Here is a 22,455-nt window from a genome sequence, read left to right as displayed (position 1 = left end):
TTGTTCTAAACAACAGAAAGGTCACAACAAATATTGACCTGTGGTGTTTTACCAACATAACTCAATAGCACTGCAGATGGCGTGGAAATTATATTGGTTATTAACTGCTATTAGTTCTTGACATCGTGGCCGATATCATGTTCCTTGACGACGCAGGCTTCGACTATTGTATTGCCGAGTAATTTCCCGCAAGTGGTAACTAAACTTTTGTTACGAGAACAACCATACCAACCATACTCTCTGACCTTGTAATTATGACGTCGCACGAGAAGAATTATGGCTGTCGGAAGTTTAATGACACAAGTTCACTTCTTAATATAAAGACATTTCCTCAGATACTTTGGTTATATCTTCGGTAATATTTCATAAGTAGACACTCTTACAGTTCACCAAGTAAATAAACGTGATATGAGAAAAAGTACGAAATGTTAGATTTTGGAGCTGGAAGCCAAATTCGTGATAGTAACCAATGCAAAATCTGTGATTACTCCGTGTTGTTTGCATAAAATAAACACATAATTAGGACGCGTCAGTCCATAGCATTCTCCATCTCTGAAACAGTAGATCGGATTCCTATGCAAATCAGAGCGGGGACTCTAAACAAAATTTTTGGGCGAATTTGGTTCCCGGTTCAAAATAACTCTTAACTAAAAATATGTTTACCTAAAAGTAGATCTATCGTAAAAATATTTGCAAAAGGTAGATTATAAAGACGAACAATTTTTTATAAAAAAAATTCTGTGTTATTTATTTAATGAAATATAACTTACAACTATGTGGTCCACGGGTCATACTTTGGGTACCGCTAGTCTAAAGTCATGATAATCATAGAAAGTTTCATGGAAACTGGTGAAGTATAAGAAAGCCTGTATGGAAAAAGTGGCACATTATAGAAAACTTACTGACGTAAAGAAAAATTGCTGGTATCAAAAAGAATGTTTAATTATATATCGCTTATTTAGTTTCAGTGCCAGCAGTTATAATATACAGCTTTCCAATGCCAGACTAACTAATGAATAATTAATCGAAAATTCTACGGAAGATGGTCTTGTGTTTTGGACTAAAATGTTACAAGTTCGTTTGTCATAGTTCATACGTTTGTGCTAAATCAATCTTCTGAAAAAGCTTCCTACCGCTTCAGATATCTGAATATCGAATGGATTTGGGATCAAAGTTCGATCACAGGTAAACCGTTTCATTTAAAGTCTCTCTAAACGAGATCTCAGTTTAAATTAACACACACGACGAAGTTGGTGTTTCCACTTGTGCACGTAATATCCTGCACATGTTCTGACGTGCAAATTTACCAATTTGGCTCATCTCAATTGGTCTGATTAAACTGGCGATAACTACTATCGCTGGTTGAATTAATAGAGCGTTTCATCACTTATGGAGTCTAAATTGTTACCACATTCCATCACTCTGAGCTGAGCAACTGATTTCATTGACGTGGTTACCGATTTGTGTGGCGGAGTGGTTATCGCAGACACGCAGACTTCGTCTGAACGTTGCCTATCCGTTTAATTTCTTTATCGTACGTATTAGGAAATCTGAACAAAAAGATGAGCATCTGACGAGTTGAATATCGAGAGCGTTTTTTCAGAAACCAAATTTATACGTTAACTCTTTTATTAAGTAAACATGTGTTAAACCACGACAGAACGATATTCGATACTAAGCAAATTAATTTTTTTGTAAGAAAATAATATAACAGGTTCGTAATTTAAATTAAATTGTACTCTCATCATATGAAACAAAAAATACGTATGTGTAAAAACATATCAATTTATAAATATATAAATAACAAGTGGTTATTTATTTAATTTCATGAAACGCTACGAACAGACGGCTCATTTTCTTGGATATGAAAATGTAAACCAGGAGAGAAGGCCACGTACCGTTATTCAGCTTATAAATGATAAAACGGATTACGTTCTGCTACTACTTGAAGTAAGATGTCTGGCTGCGGAAATTTATATTTAACCCGACAGAGAATTAATTAAAGGAGCACTTCTAAGAGCGACAGGTGGTGTAACGAGTAATCGGATGGAACCCTGCTAATGACGTCCCAGACCAGCTACGAAGGTCAAACCTTTTCAGACTACAAACGCTAAGACACCCGTGAAACTTGAGGACGGCGTGTAATTTTCGACCAGAAAAGACAAAGATACAAAATACAGTATATTCCGGTTAATCGGGGAATCCGTTTATTTGGGACAAATCTTAAAGAACAAACATTTTTAACTCTTTACGTGGAGCTTCGCATAATTGGGGCAGCAGCTTAATTGGGACAAAGTGTTCTAGTCCCGATGTGTCCCAATTAACCGGAATCCAATGTTCTTAAAGTAATATGACATTAGTTTTAAATATTAGACATGCCAGTGTTCAAAGCACGTATTATTGAGATATAAGTTCTTACGGAATCGAGTATCAAGGTGACTTGTCATCTGGGATATTGCGCGGCGTAGTCTCGAAGTTGACCGACGTTTCAGAGGTTCTTACTGCCGATGAGTCAGTAAACTTATACGAGACTACAGAATGCTGCCACCTTATAATATAACGTTATAACTTGCCTAAATCGATATAATGTCGAAAGAACACATATTTCCAAGTTGCAAGTTACGTGATGTTCTTAAAGTTTAAGTACTGATACATTTTTAGAAAGTAAGCATGTTACAACCTGTATTTTAGAATGCAGAACAAAAACATGGCGGTCGAACGAAATCTACATTTATCTTCCAGATTCAGTGTTAAATAATCAATTACTATATACAAAGATGTGAAACTTTGTTACGACAATTGATCACGGCAGAACTGTAGTTTCTGTTTGCACAAGTGACTAACTTCGCAACCTTGCGAAAGTTTCAGGTTATATTAAAGAAAGTGCAAACATTCATAACTTGTACTGGAAATTGTTCACAAAATGAAACAATTTAATATTAAAATTATAAAATTATTTTAAATTATTTTCTGCTACTCCGAATCTCATAAATTAAAATATCTGAATAAATTAGCAGTCATCGGACCTAATTTATTTCCAGAAATTATTTTTTCATTCTTTAACCATTTATTCGTTAATGATTTATAAAGAGGAATAGCTTCCACCAACGACCAAATGTAAATAATACATTCATTAATCGATTAATCTATTAATGACATAATAAATCCAATGCAAATATTAATTAATTAGCGACTTCAAATGTTGATATTCTACACTGAAACAAATTAATTCAGTTGTAGTATTAGAAGGTTTTGCCTCGGACGCCCGACCTAATAACGTAATTTCTTTGGCGCACGTCCCACTTAGTAGGACGTGGAACAAAACACTGTTGCCCTGCGCGGCGGGAAACATGTGGCTTATTGGTGGGGTGTGTCTGTCTGAGTTAAGAACCGAGAAGTTGTGTACTTACAGTTGACGTTGAGTATGATTCTTTTGCTCACTGCAGGAGGTACGTCGTTAGACGCTATGCACAAGAAGGCCCCCATCTGCCTGCGATCCAGACGCCAGAAGTGGAGCTGGCTCCCGTTGAAAGTGTCCACTGCCGAGAATTCAAACCAAATTAGCTGGACATCACGTGCAGGAACAAACAACGAACTAAACAGGACAGGTGTATGATGTAATAGCATCTTTATCTGAATATAAGTTGAAAATCTAATTTAAAAAGATAATTTATGAATTTTCATGAAACTCGGTATAAACATCATGCTAATACAGCTCGCAACATCTCCGGACTTGTTAAGGAATTATAAAATTCTTCGTGGTATCAGATCATAAAGGATATGAAACTTTGATAAGGCAACTTTTTGTGTATCGCGAAGATAAAAATAATATAATAAGAGAAATATACCTTAAGGTTTAATGGCGAAATATATAGTAACAATTAAACTATGCAAGGTGCAATTTTTATGGCGACAGACAATAATCAAAACTGTTAATCTTGTACGAATTATTTATTTTACATCTTCGATCATGCTGACGGTTCCACACACTCAGCCGATTTTGAGAATTTATCAAAATTAGTTTTCGGCTTCATATGCAATACAGAAGTTCCGTGATTGGACACCATTACTGAAGAGGTGTGTTGGTGAAGTCATTTGGAGACAGAAATTCTATATACATACAAACTAAAGTTCGGTTCTCAACCGTTACGGAATTGCAGCTATTTCTAAATCTGAAACACGGAATAAAATTAATATTACATGACATTCAGTCGCGAGGCGCCCCCAAGACAGACAGTTGACAAAATTAACTTCGTCCTGCAAAGTTTGGTGTAGATATCGAAGAAGAAATTTCGTTGAAATGTGATGTGTAGTTTTGGAGGTGAAATATTCGGAAGGATAAACAGACACCGCCTACGAAAACACGTTTCTTATTCTGCACTTCATTTAGAAAAGCATAATTTAATATTAGGTTTTTATTAAACAGCGAAGTTCTTGTCAGATACTAAGGAAATGATTTGCAGACGAATCGTCGTTATAAACTTTCAAAAACAAATCAATTTGCACTTGCAACGAATTGTACGCTTTGCGCACAGCAGCCTTTGATTCTCTGCTCTGTATCTGCGCTGCGCAACCGGAAGTAGTACTCAGCCTCGATGCAGGTGAAACAAACAAGCAGTCTGCAAGGGTTCTTTCTGTCTGTCCTTTCGCTCCTCGTTCTCTCATTAGCAGGATCCTGGTCGAGTAATTTAGAGAACAAAGCGGCTACTGTGGCTCTATTCATCACGGTTTCTAAATTCGAATCCAGAATCGGACATAAAAGTATCACGCCTCCAGGCTGGAAGCTGTAACAGGTGTCTGGACTGAACTGGACTGTGGTTTAATTTAATGTCAAACTCCAATGAAGAGTTGCTGCTTTTATTAAGCGTCGAATAATAGTAACTGAACAAACTATAACATTACAGGTCTCGGCAATTGAGAAATGTGTACAGTAATTAGTCTAATAGTTTTTTATGGAGATGTGTCATGAAAATTATGCATATATCTTTATATATAGTGGAGTGTGTAAACCATTTCAAACAAGACCTAAAAATTCTTGATGAAATGGGCTACTATTAGCTTCTGAAAAAATAACTCTACTCTATGGAGTCGTATGTATTAGTAAAGTCGCTGAATAGGTTTCAATGTAAATGATACACCGTAAAAAAAGGAGTGACTAATTACTTTCGGCCACTTGGTCAACAAACTACACTTAAGTCTCCTTGTGGATTCCGTTCTAGTATATTGGTGGAAGACCGCTTGATATGAGGATCACTAAACTATGTTTGTCTTCGTCTGAACACATGTGAAACAGACAAATATTTGCAGCTGGATTTATGTCCACAGATTCAACTTTGCTGGCCCCTGGTTGACGCTACGAAGCATTCAACAGGCTCGTGGGTTTGAAGGTTTCTCTCCCTTTACTCATAGTCGTAGTATAAAATCCATTTGTGTTATTGGTCCTGTGTCGTTGCTATGGTAGGATGTAAAGAAGAAAAATATAGCTGAAGACCCAAAACCACGCTCCAATTTCCTTACCCCCACAAACCGGAAGACTTACAGGGATGGAGTTTCCAGTATTCACAGTTCTCTTTCCTTCAGATTTGATTATATTTGATTATTAGCTCTCAACACACTCTGATTTTCTGTTTCTACGTTTCTCACAACGTTCCCTTTCCTCTTCTTCGGGGCAACCCCATATATGCCCCCCCCCCCCCCCCCACATATGCTTTGCCCGTTCTTCTGACCCAAAATCTATGCGTCTCAGAATGATTCACATAGCCACTATTGGTTAAACCACAAATAAACAAGCCACACAAATGCGGCTAAGTCTAAAGAAACAGAAGTTTCCCTTTATTCCTTTATAATTTTATGTCTGCCATTTGTGTGGACGAGTTACAAAAGATAATATTGAAAAATGTAATTTATTAAATTAGTCGGTTCGGAGAAACACTGTGGCTCTGTAAGAGATCCCGCGAAGTTACGAATATGTTCCATGTTCGGTATTTTTGTTCAGCTGTGCGGTAGTTTCATATTGTCGTATATAAACATTTTGATAAAACAACACGAGACTGTGGGCTGTGATATTTTACAAATGGAGGCGATACGTCCCACAGAAATGCTGGTAACCGCCTACAAGAATACACAACTTCACTACCCAGAAGACCACAATTCGTATTTTAACCATTGTGACTTCAAATAAGGTACATGGAATTGTTTTGCTTATATAGCTTACATTTACTTCGTGAAAAATTAAATAACACGCAAAATTCTCTGAAGTCATGGCATTAGGCTTCTAAGGTTATTTCTCTCTATAATACAGACTATGTAGATTTGTATTAAATACAAAATTATTCAAGTATTTACGAATAGCAAGGTTTTAAAGCTTCTGTTAATAAACCAGTAAGCATACACATTAGTGTAAATCAAGGAACAACAAATATAAATACGTAGACGCATTTATACCAACATTGTTTTGTGAATAGTTGCCGCGAAGTTCTACAAACGGAAAACCAAAGAGGAATGTACGTCCAGGAATGGTATGGATGGGAACAGGTTGTTGAAGTGGCTGGAAAAGGAATGTCATTCGGATAGCGTCCTAAAAAAACCCAGAATACAGCAATGCATTAGTTTTTGCCTCCTGAAAAATAAACGCGTGTTCTTGCATCAAGGTTTTGGAGCTGTACACGAGACCATTTTCTTTTAATATGACGTGATATCAAGATAACAGCCATGGCAATAAAATATGGTGCAAACAGTTTGTGTTATCGAAGGTTTATGAAATTTTATTTTCCTTTTTCTTCAACAGTTTCCGACAAACAATTGAATCAGTACAGAATAAAGAAGAATACAATGTAGCACTAATTCATAAGGTGCAACTCGTAAAATATTAAAAGAGCTTAAAGTGTAGAGCATACGATAAAACTGATGTCAAGAAGAAACCAAAACATACTCTGTAAATTTTGGATCGGACTAAACCGCTCGTAGGAAACTGTGTGAAATTTTACCTAGAGAAAGGCATGTCAGTATTATATTGTTCGAAACCATTAAGCATTTTCATATTAAATTAAAAAGCCTATATACAACTCTGTCACTGTAAGATAATTATCTGACACAGTAGATATTCAAATATTAACAAATGTTTATAATTTTAATTGTGAAAGGGCAAGTTGGTTTCACCTCACGTATGAGAAGGTTTAAAGGTTAGTAGTAACAAACTTTTGGGTTCCATAAAATCGGCAGATTTCTTGAGCAGTTTTGAAACCATCAAATATTAAAGAAATAAGCTGTTCCAAGAGTTAGTTAAGCCTTTGAATAAAACAGAAAATTCGTAACGGAGGATTCTCATACAGAATGATTGAACTACTGTGTTTACTGTTCGTGAAGGGATTGCTGTCGCTTCAATTATAAACAAGGGAGGTTTTGTTCGTTCTCTTTACCATTAAAATATTCCTCAATGCTGCGTCACCTGCAGTCACAGTATAAAGACCGGAAAATTTTAACGTTAGGGACATGCCTCGGGAGACGCCTGCTTCCTGCACAAGTAATTGACTGACGTCAGCAACCTTCGTTGCCTCGTTAATCCATGCATTATACATAGGAAATTGTCTGCTCAGGGTCATTAATAATTTGGCCATGCTCTAGTGCCTTGTTACACTTTCCTTTTAGAACGAACAAACATGCCTAATTTATTCAGTTTCTAATTAAACAGTTTCGACCTTAAGACAAGTATGATTCGTATTTTGTGTTAGTCAAGTTTACAGCTTCACCTCAGCGTATCTCTACACCAACTAAAAATGCGGTTTGTATTTTGCCTTGGTGAAGGTTCTAATTCCATCTTAAAGTATGCCTCGTAATTTGAGTTAGTGCAGTTTCTAAATCCACCTGGAATTAATATTTGTTTTACGTTAGTGAAGTTTCCAGCTTCACGTCTAAGTGTGGGCTGTATTATAACCAATCTCAATACATGTCTCTATTTTCCGTCTCTAATACCATCTAACAGTATGTCTTGTGCCTTACATTCATAAACAGGTCTTAATAATTCAACTTATTATTTTATCCTATTTTTATTCCTCTACATATTTGATAAATTGATATCAACTCGGTGACGAAATCATAGCGACACGTGTGGCGTGCATGCAACATATGAGAAACGAATATCCAGTTTTGGTCTGAAGTTACAAAGTGGAAGATTTACAAGTAGATAGGAAAACACAAACTTAATCATAAAGGAATAGGTTATGAGGGTGTGGACTGGATTCAAATGGCTCAGTATACGGACATGTTTGGGGGCTGGTGGGTTACGTAAACGGCAAAGATTTTTTTAAACCGCTCTGCAACTCGTAGCTTCCCAAGAGGGACGTTATCCCATTTAGTTAGGGCGTAATATCATCACGATGAGGAATCCGATAGTAGGCTAACACTGACAAACAAGCAGATTCAAACACAACGCGCGAAAAAGTTCTACAGACTAACCATTCTACAGAACCATAATCTCGTATGAAACACATTTGTGTTGCGTGTGTCTGGGTATGTATCCGTAGAGAGTAAATTTAGTTAAAATGAACACGTGGAGCAAAGCATAGAACAAGGCTAAATTGGTAAATATACGCAACAGACTATATTCCATTAACTACCTCTGGAGTAGGTTTAAAACAGCGTGTTGTTTAACCTACAAGAATGAGATGAATTATGCATGAAGTTAAATCAGCCACATTAGCTAGAAATGTATCCTTAACCCTGGAGGAGTTGTTACACTACCTTTTATGACATCCCTTGGTCCCCGTCGTAAGAGAATAGGTTCACCATCTTCTCTGCGCCACGTGATCCGAGGACGGGGATTCCCCGTCGCCTTACATACAAGCGTAGCGTTCTCGCCCTCTTGGACATGCAGATCCGCACTTGTTTCATCGTAGAGGATGTCAGGAGGTACTGAAACAAGCCACAGAGAAGCATCTTAAGAAACAAAATTGTACAACGTTGTCAAATTAATTTATCGTTGTTTATTTTGCTCTGATAATACAATTTTCTTTCATGGATGGAAACTGACATTAAACACAGTTATTTAATTAACTCCAAGGGGCAGAGACCGTATTGAGAAGCTGATAGTCCCTTAGACAGCGAAGAAATTTCCAAACTTTTATGGAACCCGGGAAAAATATTTTACGTTGTATGTACTAATTGTTTAATTTTAACCGTCTAATCACAATAAAATATTTTATTAAATATTAAAATATTATTACTACAATTAACATTTAACATTTAAAATATTTAAAATATATTAAAATGATGCTCTTTCTATCGAAATGTTCGATTTACAATTAGAGAATCATCTTTTTTTTAGACGGTTAAAATTAAACAATTATAATCATCACAGTATGACGCAACATTATCATCTCTTGTATGTACTATATGCATTTACGACTCAAAAGTTCATTCTGAGTATCAGACATTGACAGGGCAGCAAACACATTTTTAGCTTTAATTATTTTCTTTCTTTATTATTCGTCCTTTATCCTCTTCTATTTTCCTTCTCTTTCTCTATAGTAAGCAGTTATGTTGTTTCGCAATTCGAGAAATAAATATTACTTTAACGAAGCGATTTTCAAACTGTGTACCGGTATTAATTAGACGTGAGCTATGAAGAATCCTGTGTCACAATTAATTTAATGTATTGAAATAAATTGAAATGCATTTAGCATTAATATAACTAAGCCGTACTATGTACATCTTTTCTATCAGCAATAAAAAAGTAGCTGTTTGTTTTCAAGTTTCTTTGGATCGGGTATCATACGTTATTTTGACTTCAAAAGGGGTACCAAATACAAAAGTTTAAAAACCTCTGCTTTAACGTGTTTATAATTTTCTCTCAACCGAAGAAATTTTGCATTTTATTTTGTCCTATAATCTCTGGGGGGGGGGGGATATCCAGCAAAAACAGATTTATGTTTAAAGGAGTTCCGTTTTAGACAGTTTTCACAGTTTAGGGTCACGTAACACCGACGATGACGGAATGATGGGCAAATGCAATTTGAGTTATGCTCGGGCATTAATCACAAGTCTCAGAGAAAACAGTTGAAACTTTCATTCCATCGTCCGCATGTCAGTGTCCTTAATGGAAGGAATCACGAAGCATGACGGTGGAGCAAACGTTCGGTGACACAAACTTTATGCAGCAAATTCTGTAGAAAGCGGAAGACAGATTAAAAGGCGACTTGCTTTTACGGTAAAATATGTTCGTATCCCCAGAGTACAGAGTGATAAATTTATTTCTAAAAATCTAAAATTGTTTCACACGAGAACCGAAACAAATACAAGACACTAATAAAGAATTGTCTGAATACGGCGGAACCCCGATAAACCGCGGCTGTGATCCTCTTCCCCGATACCATTACATATGTTTTAAATATTTCACAAACAACGCGGGAACAGAAGCTGTGTCCCGAAACCCGCGTTATATCAAGGTTCCACTGTATCTAATATTTTTATATTATGTTCTCAAATACAGTGTTTTAACATAATTTATATTTGGACACTCCTATAACAAAAGCTTAAGAAAGAGACCAACGGTCTACAAAATATTTGCACAATATTTTGTAACGAATATTTGAAAAAAAACAGACATTTCAGAGGTCCTTGCTGCCTCCATCATCAGATTCGTCGCCATGAAAACCTCAAATCCTACGAAAAAAGTTTCTTCGTGATTTAGTTATTTGCAAGTTCGCCATTTCTAGTCTCATGAAACCGAATGAAATTGTTTAAAATTGTTAAGAAAGAAACAGACAGAAGCTCCTTTCTTTAAACGGAGTTGGTTTTGTGGTTATCAAGCCATAAAGAGTTTCTAATATGTGGTTCTGCGGATATATTTTTGAGATCTATTATAAACGGTTTCTCGTTGTGTGGTAGTAATAGGCATACTCGTAAATAACAATTACAAACCTATTTTGTGATAATTCGCAGGTTTATACTTTGTAAAGCTTTATTTCATTGGAACAAAATTTAACTGCCAATTAAGCGAAAGTAGATTTACATGGTCGCCTTCCTGTTCTCATTGGCAGGACTTCAAAGTACTCGGTTAAACTAAACACAATGACATAACACCTGCCCAAAACAATTGCTTTAAACTCGTTATGGCCGGTCTATATTCAAGTGATAAGCCTTTCATGATACCGCTCTTCAGCCTGAATAAAGAATTACTACTGTAGTATTCTCCTCTACTGGATAGTCATTTTATTACTGTTTATAAAAGCATATTAGCACCGAACAAGCCTCCCTGCTTCATTGTTCGAATATGAGATAACGGGACGATAAAGCTATTTTATATTGTACATAAGCCTACTTGTTTTTTATGGGATGTCATGCGTCATTGGTACTGCACATGATGGAGAAGCAAAGGAAACTTGTGTTTAGTCGACAACAATATTAGTCCTGTTCTGATTGCCATAGAAACAGATAACACAGGGCGATTATGTAGGCGTTGATATTACAGTCTGTTCCAAAAAGATCTATACACATAAGGTTAATAGTCTGTATTATAATGTATATATATCTTTTTGGGACAATCTATACTTTTATTATGTATTTTATTGAAGGAAAAATAGGCGGGAAGCCGATAAAATGCTACACAAGACGTGTCTAGTCAAATCCGTGACATTCCGAACCTAGAAAAAAGGACAAACTGCTTATTCGTAGACAATAAATCAACACACCAAGTAATTATATGATTCAACTCACTCATTAAATCTGGGTGACATTACAAAATAACAAATCTGATGAGCACAGTGTTTGAGCGGCGCCCCAGTAGACGCGGGAAGTACGATCGAGCACCGTAGTCAAAAGTATTCTTTCTTAGAGCCAAGAACAGTTTTCCGTTGAATCTAAGGGCCAAGGACCCCCCTCCCCCCACGACACTATTTTTAAATACTAATATCTAACTGTCATGATCACTAACCATACGTATTAAGAAATTTCCATATTATGTATGCGATAAAATATAAACTTTATTGAAATATGAACAAAATTACATGCTATTTTAAGTTATTTCCTATGAATATCTTGAATCAGAAACATTTATTGCCTTTATAACTTTTATTTTATGATACTTATAGCTACGTAAAGCACAAATCGAGATAGGAACCACGATATTTTTTTCAGAATTTTGAAGTAAGGTAAATAAACGGGGTTCAGTAACTAGCAACAAATTAACATATAATCTCGCGGGCCTGTTTACACATGTGTCAGGCCGGATGTGGCCCGCGGGCCGATAACTAGTATATATTTGTCTACAGCTATGAATCTTTACTGTGATACCTGCAATCCTGCAAATTTTGCGTTTAAAATCCTATAAGTCATCGAAAAGGCCATGATAAACGCCATTTTAGCTCTACCTCGTATCTCAAAATGTAAGGAAGAAACATAATTTGTGAAACCTATCATGTGAGATTGCGTCTATTAGGATTCTACTAAAGACCTACCTCGAGTTCTGTCAAGCCGGAAGCCATATTTTCCCTGACCGACGACAGCTGACAGGTCACGCTATTTGCTTACTTTAGTAACGTGTCTCGAAGCCATATAGTCTCAGCTACTGACAGCGTCATTAAATAAACCACAAACAAATAAATAAATAAATAAATACCTTGTATTTGAGACTACTTCTCTAACATGTCTGTAGTATGTGTAGCCTACACGTATGGCTGGAGGTTCTCACACCATTCCTGGGGAAACTACGTATATATATGTGTGTGTATATATATATATATATATACTGTCATGTGTTTGACGAATCCGGAGTGTTTAAACTGTATAGTTTAAGTTTCAAAGGAGATGATCATGAATAGTAGCAAACTAGACAATTTTGGCCCACTTAAAAGATTTTCTGGAGAGACGGAAAAGTTCACGATAACTTATAGTGATAAAAGTGTATACCTCAATGCGTTGTGCCGTAGGCATTTTTGTTGTTAATGGCTTTTGTTTATAATTACTGTACATATACACTACCTTACTTTCATGTGCAAGGGGAAAACTATTTCTAACTGAAATCCCTGGCATTGTTTTTAAGCAAATGTTGTATAACGTTACAGTTCTTTGCAGTCTATGTTATGCGCAAGAACAATATCCTTCTGTTATCCTACTCACTCATTTGGTGTGCATTTACCGAATTCAGTTAGTATAATAGTTATCCCCCAGAGCGCTTGGCCTTACGATGCAAGTAATTAGCATATAGCTCATAAACTTACTCAACATGTCGTTTCTTATAAATAATAATACCACGGGCAGTGGGTTTATGCCAAGCTCACGGAAGTTTCCTTACTACAGTTGCACTGCTTAAACTTTAAATAAATTTCTTAGATCCATCTTCCTTCATTCCCTTCTCTTGTTCAAGTTCATTACAGGAGTTTGGAAGCAGATCCATCGTCAGGACAATTAATAATCCTCCTGACGATGGAGAATGCAAGTACTTCTAAAACGTCGGTTTCTTCTGAGAAACATAATAAACATACATACACTATGTGGGCAAAATACAGAGTTGCTGGAGGTAAAAGGGGGTGGTTTATATAATTATCACAACTGAAATGGTTTACTCCGTCGATAATTGTTTTATATGAATCCTTTGTTTGAACATTTTCATGGTAACGAAAGTTGTAATTTCTTTCGACAAAGACCACAAATACTTTTGTGTGTTGACAGAAATTTATTACACTCGTAAACAAAACAACTTCAAAATGACCTGTGATTCTAAACTACATATCTTGTGCGTATCATATAAATGGTTAATACCTACAGACGAAGTCATAAGCGTGTTATAATTACTAAATCCATCTTCCATTAATGTACTGCTGACGAGAATGTTAAACATGGACACTGGGAAGCCATACTGGGGCAACTGCGTGAAGGAGTGACATATCACTGAACTGAACATGGCACGGACTCGAGACAGAGCGCACAAATAATTACTATGTGGAAATACAACCTGCAGTTTAGCCGAGTGAGAGGGGGAGAGAGAGAGAGAGAGAGAGAGAGAGAAGGGGTTACCCACTGTATCCAATCTGAGTTGCTATGGACAATTCAGTCCTAATTAGAAACAAACAACGGCAATACGTTCAAATCCCCTCTATATATAGCTTATTTGCACAGTCATGGACTCTTTAGTGCAAAATGACAGTCTTTTGGCTCACAAATGAAGCACGTGTTTAACCGTTAATGTGAACCAACTACGTGACAAGACGAATACTATCACAAAGAAAGTGTCATTTGCGTAAGATTCACTTGGTAAAGATTCTTGGACTCATTCTGCAACATTACCTGCTTCTATGAAGGCAGCATAAATTATATTGCTTAGGCTTATAACTCGGATGATGGTTAGAAATAACATATATTAAACTTGAATATTTCTGTCTTCTGGGTTCATCGCCCTGATGACGGAGGCAGTATGACCTCTGAAACGTTGGTTAACATCGACCAGACTACACACCGCAACAACCCAGAAAACAGAAAGAAAGAAGTGAAGACCATTATTTAACTAGTGGATCATTAAGAGCTCTGTAGCTACTGCATGCTGTATATTACCTAATATGGTGGACCTATAAAACTTGAAAGAAAAATACAATATAGCATTCTTAGAGAACTGATTAAAATCACGAATTTTCTTTTGAGTCAGAATAATCGATACTCCTTCCGAATGTTTTTCAGCTGCAAAACTCCCAGTTACCCAGTTCAACTACATCTCAGTCATCCTTATGAAATAACAAAACTTTTATGAGAAGTCAACATATTCTGCGCGATGTTTTACACGACTGTTAGGTTGAGAATCTTATCTTGTGGAAAAGACATAAACTAAACGCACTTGAAAAGAAGTTAGTAATTAATATACATGTATGTAAAAGAGATAAAAGAGGAGGAAATTGAGCAACAGAGTATTTCGTGACTTAAAACCATTACCGCAACCCGCTTTTAATTCAATTAAGTCATGGAGGTTACAACGGACAGAACTGACGAATCGAATAGCAGGAAGAAGCATCGAACGTATATTTTTTTTTGTGGAACATCTCTTTTCGAAAAGCGGCCAGCTGCAACCCCTAGATGAATAAAATCGATTCAGTAAAATACGATGGAATGTTATAGAATGGTTCAACTTTCTCAGTATCGCTTTCACCCCAGATTTTAGATGTAATCACTGTTGTTTTATGAACATATTCATACACAGTTTCGTAAATAAAATACGAAGATTTCTGTCTTCTGGGCTGTTGCGCTGTGTAGTCTGGTCGATGTTAACCAACGTTTCAGAGGTCATACTGCCTCCATCATCAGGGTGATGAGTATGAAGATTTCTGGGTTGTTGCGCTGTGTAGTCTGGCCGATGTTTACCAACGTTTCAGAGGTCATACTGCCTCCGTCATCAGGGCGATGAGTATGAAGATTTCTGTCTTCTGGGTTGTTGCACTGTGTAGTCTGGTCGATGTTAACCAACGTTTCGGAGGTCATACTGCCTCCATCGTCAGGGCGATGAGTATGAAGATTTCTGTCTTCTGGGTTGTTGCGCTGTGTAGTCTGGTCGATGTTAACCAACATTTCAGAGGTCATACTGCCTCCATCACCAGGGCGATGAGTATGAAGATTTCTGTCTTCTGGTTTGTTGCGCTGTGTAGTCTGCCCGATGTTTACCAACGTTTCAGAGGTCACACTGCCTCCGTCTTCAGGGCGATGAATAAGCCAATTGAGTGGAGAGAGCCCTCCGGAGGGAAAATACACTTCCCTAATGCGAAAACTAGCACCTTGTACCGTAACCGTACTTTTAATGTTTAAGTTCATATTGTAACGTAGGCGATGTACAGTTTCAGTTTACTGCAGAGAAAATACTGTAATATTTATGTTAATAACTGAGCCATAATGGTTTCAGAACCACTACGGGCGAGTTTGTAGCATTGTACAATTCTCTATTATCCCTTACAATTACTTGGGATTGTGCGTTAGACCACAGCGGCTCTCAATAACTCATGCACAGTTCCTCTGTCCTGTGGCTCTTATCATACCACCTCTACACAACACACAATTCCCCAACAATAAGTAAGTTGCAATTGAGAGAGGGAACTTTCTACATTTCCGTTTCGGTTCGCACATAGCATAGAGTTTAAATCTAGTACCCCTTTAAAAGCAGGACCCGAATTAATCACACAACCAGATTAAAGGGACAGGGTACAAAATTGCAACGAATAAAAGAATATTCTCTCACGACTAAGCTACAGCCTGTGAATCCCTTTGATATGGAAGTGTATTCACTGCTATTATAATATTGCTCGTGCTTCCTGAGAGACTTAACGGAGATGATGAAGTTCTGTGTTATTTCAAATGGCTGTCTCCAAACTACACATCCAGTGCAGCTAAGTAAAGTGAGGCAAAAACAGTACCTTATGTAAAAAAATTATACCTCAATCTAAGTTCAATACTTGAATTTATATGCGTCTTTCAGCAAAGGGAAAACTTACAGGGCCCTGTGGAAGTGTTATATTTGACTGTCCATATTCGGCGTGCTACAATCTCTGAACACCTTCATGTACTCGAAATTTAAAGTGTCTGACATTGTGGCATAATATGTAATTATTCTTCAGGGCTTCCCCATTGTCTGGGTGATTTATACTAATTAAAAGCACGGCGTTTCGAAAAATGGCTTCTATTTTTGTATTCTGCTGACTGACTACAGAACAAAACCCCATCCTCTTGGGACCATCAGTAGCGCTCCAAGGTTGAAATTATCTCTATCAAGGGGCCAAATAAAATAGTATGTCCTCCCATCAGTCACTCAAAGGTAGAAATGGAACCAATTTACGAAATTCTGTGCCATTAATTGAAAACAAAGAACAGTCAGACGATGAATAAAGCCTAAGAAATAATTACACACTTTCATGAATGTAGCGAAGTAACTGAAATACCAAGTAAATGACAAGGTAATCGTCTGAGAACCCAATGACTAAATAATAAACTGTCTACGAAACAAATCGGGAATATTAAACAAACGGTAAAACAACAACAATAAAACAAAATACAAATTAAAAGTGTCTTTATCATCTTTAATTACTCGATTAATTACCCACTAACCTTGAAGTAGAATATGACACCGAAAATAAAGCACAGAGGAAACGAATGAGCAGAAGGTAAATACGTGAAAAGAGAATGTCGCGTATTATTTAATACCATTCGCGTTATTACTGCAATTACCATTTAAGATTTGCGTGTGATATTACATGACCATTGATTCACAAAGTCACATCCGCTTCGTCAAAGATGCTGGGGCCCCCTGCGGCTGCCATGTTACCGAAACGCTAAGCGGATAAGGCATTATCGTCTCCCTGAGGACAATGTACCGAGAAGTACGTTACAGCAACACCCCAACACTGCCTGTGCTGTGCATTGCAGGGCTCATCTGAGCATAATTTTAAATTAATGTTTTCATTTTCCGCCTTGTTAAAAGTCACAAAGAAAGGAAGAGAGTTCAAAGCACTGTTGTACAAACTCGTAATACAAATACATAAATGTTTCACATGCTGAATGTATTTGGTTAGTCACAGGTTAATAACAAACGTTATGGACGGGTTGTTAGAACCCATGCTTCTTACTCGATGAGTCCCAGCTTTTTCCTACAGAGCGGCAATTATTACAGGCTTCTATTTTTCTTAGATGTTCCAGACAAATCCCAGAATCGTGACCAATTTTTTCTGAGACCTTCCAGGTAAGTGCTGAACTAGTGCGTTACAATAGACCACGACCACTTATTTCAACATGATTTCCAATTCACGAATTATAATACAATTCTGCGCAACACAATTTGAAACTTTTCTCAAATCCCAGATGGGGCAGTAACCCAAACGTGCACAGCACAGTGGTAATGACAAACAGCATTTACTTTACCTGACGTTCCAATAACTCAACGTTTTGCCCAAGGAGTGCACTAATACGTTTCGTATGATTCGGCATAAACAAAGATTTTTCACGTTATGTTTTATCTGAAGTAGCAAATATACTTTTAAATATTATTTAGATTAACTTTGTACTTCAAAGGGTTGTTTCCATGCCCATTTCAATTTATCATTCACAACTCACCATACCAGTCGACATTAAATAGAATACACAGTTGAAAAGGTGTCATTAAATAAATAAACAATCAACTAACGCTAGAATTTTTTACGGTAGACAAACGAATGGGGGCCATCAACATAAGACGGTCTCTCTCCCTGTAACAGAATAAGGAGAGAGTATTGCTCTTTTGAACCGAGCTCCCCACAATTTGGAAAGTGTTTCTCAATAACCAGGAGCCATCCCTTTGTTTCCGCGCCACGGAGCGCGACATGTTATTTCTTTCCGTCATTTTATTCCGTAGCGAATATTATTCGTCGGCAACACTTCCGGGTGTCAAATGGTAACACCCCAGCTCAGGATAGAGATTGATGAAGAGTCTCGCCGGACAGGCGTCCTTCTGAAGCGGTGGTAGGTAGGTAGGTTGTCTGCTGCCTAGCAACCCACTTAATATGTCACAGAGTTACCAAGTAACTTTTTCTATCTTGACAAAGACTGATTCATGCAGGCCTACACAAGGATCCACGGTACCACTCCGCTGTGTACACCGATGAGTAAGACTTTATACGGACGATTCCTTTCACATCATTTAAAATTCAGCAATTATAAACATTACTCGATACTATAAACAACGGTGTGTCATTAAATAAACCTAACACAAAGAAAAGTAAACAAAGAGACGAGTTTCTCGTCTTCTCTTGTTAATTTGGTAAAAAAAACACGCTTCAACATGCATAATTATTCTGGTTAAACTCCAAGGACCTCGCAATAACGCAAACGTCATAGTCGTTTTGTCTCTTGAGATGCTTAACGGATATTCCATCCCGCATTCAAGCAAGTTGCTTCAAATTAAACATGCGCCTTCTCTAGATAAACAGAGCACCCGCCTCTCTTTACTTCCAAAGCGACATTTGTAGCATGCAGAGAAGTACTTATCTTTCAAGTCGTTCTAATTCCGATTACAACTGTTTAACTTTCACGATTACCTCAAAGAGAACATACATACAATGCAAATAGTAACACTGGAATCGAGTCCCTGTATCACACGACAACGACAGTAAAGCCAACACCTAAAACGTAATGTCTATCTAATACATCTAAGACAAAAGCAACATCTAACACAATATTGATGTAACGAATCAGCCATTTTCAAGTATTTTCATTGAATCATCCGTTAATTCTGCTACATAGATTCAAAGTTATGCCCTTATTGCTTTCAAGTAGGGTTACGCGTGTTTTATTAGCATTCATATTGTCGCAAGCCACTCCGAGCACCTGGCTGGCTGTATTGGAACGAGGGTGTCTGTCTCGAACATTCCGGAGTGAAATCGGAGGAAACTGAAGTCCGCCTGAAAGGTGCTGGACACTCTAGGACTACGTGGAAAGCAGTAGGGCACTGCAGCGCTTTCTCGAACCATCTGTGCTTATACGGGACATCCATAGCTTAACTACGTGATCTTAGGATCAGTTTGAGTCGAAAAGTTCAAATAAACGTGGGTCCGATCTGCAATGGTTTGTCAAGAAAATGCATTGGCTGTGTTTGAAAAATTAGTTCACTGAGCTGCGCACGTAGGCAAGACAGAGGGCAGGGCAGTCAGTGCTACAAGAACGCGCGACATCTCATCGCATCTCAATTTAGAGTGTAGTATAAAAAAAAAACAATAATGTAAATTAAAATTAAATGGAAAGAATGTCATTCTCATTTTCTTAACAAACCGTTGCAGACTGGACCTATTTTTATTTGAACTTTTTTACCCAAAATCATTCTAATAGCACGTAAATAAGCTACGGATATCCTGTTGCGGGACATTATGTCCTTCTTAGTTAAATATTTACACATCAGTACAGTATAAAAAGCACAGCACTAAAAACACACACAAACTCACACGGAATATCACAGTTTTATCACTGTATTGTAATACAGTTTTATTGTACAGAGATAAACGTAGCAACGACAACTCAATTTAATGAAATGTAAGTCGGAAAGAGTTCCTGTTTATTAGGCTGTACATGTTTTTTTGAATTGTTGCGCACATCTGCACCATTTTGCTATAAGTGTTGTTTCTCTATCGCATGCGCACGAAGTCTCAGATAATTACTACACAAAATACGCAACAACGTAAATGAGAGGATAATATTAAAAGAGATTTGAAATAAACAGTGTGGGACTGAGTAGCATGAATTAATTTCGCTCAGGATAGGGATCACTGGAGGGCTCTTGTAACACGGTGATAAGCCTTATGCTTCCATAAAGGCAGACACTTTCTGGAGTAACTGAGCGACTATTATTTTCTGAAGAAAGGAGATATTTTGAATTGGCAATACTTTCCGTTTAATTTAAGCTCTTCTTACCGAGAATCAAATAATTCTGGAAGCAATTCTTTTGTTGTTTTAGCATTAAGAATGAAATGACACGCATGATAAACCCAGCTATTGTGCTTGGCAAATGCACAGAATAAATAAAACAGCAGAAATTCACATTTAATATTTCCATTTCGCTACAACTGCACTCAAACTTCAAGGAGGATGGTATTAAAATTTTACCGGGAATTACATTTCACGAGGTTTATGAATGTTTAAAAACTATTAAAGGGCGTTTGTGAAACCACAAGCAACTTACACTACGACACAACAAGTAAGTTATATCTCTCTCTCCTCAGCTTATTTACTATAATCTCCTTTCCCTTCAATTCCTTCTTCCAGGCTCTAGAGAAACGAAAGTGTCGAAGCAGAATCAAAGTAGAGGGTCGGTCGGTCGGTCTGTCGCAGTGGAAAGTGAGTTCATACGAAATTCGAACATTCATTAACACAAACTGAAGAATATAAATGGAAGACGGACACATGGGCTCCCCCATAAAAATTAAAAAAAGTACATGAAGATACACCGAAGTTTTGTTACGTTTGTTTTTCTATTCCATACACACGAAAACAGCAAAAAAAGCAATTTAAAATACAGTGAAAAAACTTCTCCTCGAAGCACTGGAAGGTGCAGACACAGTTCTTTTATTTAAATGCGTGTCACCTAAAATTGATAAAAGTTTTTCTATTTCCAGCAATTTCTCCCTTAAGGCTCCTACAGGAAGTTGCATCGTCTTAAGTTAAACTTTAATCCTCATTTTACCCCTGAAAACGAGTGTAACAGAGATCTGAGTTTTTCAAGGCGGTGAGGAACTCGATGTTGGTCTTCTGGGTTACGAGTCCGTGTCGACTTGTAACTAACCCAAAAGGTAAAGACAGTAGTAATTTATTAATTTCTTACTTTCGTCAGTCAGATGAGGAAATAAAAATTATAACCAAGTAAAACAGACTTAAAGCAAAGAAGTACCCATAGACATTTGTCGAAATGCATGTTAAGTTGGTCTCTTGTCACCCGACACGACCTGCCTCTTCGATATCGGGAATGAACGAACGGTTTGCATAAAACGGTTTCCCCTTGTCTGAACGCAGACAAGGGGAAATCCTTCAGCTTGGGGGTTTGACAGGGGGGTAATTACTATTCACCGTAAACAGTAGCATGTCACAAACTGCAGCACAGGGCTCAAGATACGGTTCCCGCCGCGGACTCTTCTGAACAAGACAATGATCCTTCGGGTTTCATAAGAGGCTCGCTTCTAAAGACAAACTCTGGTCGATGCAATTGGTAAAAAGTAGTTATGATTCAATATCTTTTAATGTACTCCACTGAAAACTATCCGAACACATTGATTCCTTACAGTCTTCATGAAACCCACGAGCGATTAGCATTTTCTTTGCGTATTTTGAAAACCAGCTCCATACTTAAATGCGAACGACAAAGACAAGGAAACTGAAGCATCATTTTAGACAAAACTTAGTTTTAATACCAATTTAAGTTGAAAATACAGTTAACCGATGTTGTTACGTTAGGGGAGACAAAAGGGACACTGATAATTGGCGCGAGACCGCGTTTCAGATGACTGGATCTCAAAGACGGAACAAAGTTTCTGAACAAGGGTACAAAGTTTGTTGCAGATTACCCAAGCTGCCACTGAGGTCATTACAGCTTCCAACGCAGAAAAGTGTAATTTCGTTCTATGTCTTCGACTGAATCATTAAAATTAACACACAGCAGGCGGAATGAAACTAACGTTTTGTAAAGGACACTACGTCTTCATGAACATCCTCTTTCACCGAAAAGTTACACTCATGATCTTACCGAATTTCTGTACATAAAATTTCGTATAGCAGACTAACAACAACACCGTTCCTAAACCATGTACAAATACTTTGGAACGTTTTGTCGGCAAATACAGTAATTCACAATCACCAGCATACGTTATTTAGTTTAGGAGTAATCCAGAAGTTTGTATGAGCTAGTATTGTTTGGGCGATTAAATCAAGGAGAATAAGATGTGATGATATGTAGCACGCTTGGGGAGGCCGAAGATGATT

The 22,455-nt window shown here is 37.3% G+C and overlaps 1 protein-coding gene across 11 annotated transcripts in view; it reads right to left on the bottom strand.

Annotated features, from left to right (window-relative positions):
* Positions 1-22,455, bottom strand: part of LOC110830662 (lachesin) — a 555,442-nt gene that overhangs the window by 86,455 nt on the left and 446,532 nt on the right. For all 11 annotated transcript variants that reach the window (XM_087340972.1, XM_087340974.1, XM_087340973.1 and 8 more), the window contains 2 exons: positions 8,740-8,910; positions 3,411-3,539 (listed from right to left, as the gene is read on the bottom strand). In XM_087340972.1, the coding sequence (XP_087197098.1) occupies positions 3,411-3,539; positions 8,740-8,910 (300 nt within the window). The remainder of the gene's footprint in view (positions 1-3,410; positions 3,540-8,739; positions 8,911-22,455) is intronic.

This window comes from Zootermopsis nevadensis, unplaced genomic scaffold (genome assembly GCF_977971745.1).
Source record: "Zootermopsis nevadensis isolate Lab colony 2312 unplaced genomic scaffold, Znev_1.0 Znev_ptg000061l, whole genome shotgun sequence".
Taxonomy (NCBI): domain Eukaryota; kingdom Metazoa; phylum Arthropoda; class Insecta; order Blattodea; family Termopsidae; genus Zootermopsis; species Zootermopsis nevadensis.
The sequence above is the reverse complement of the archived record's forward strand: the minus strand, read 5'-3'. Positions and strand labels throughout refer to the sequence as shown.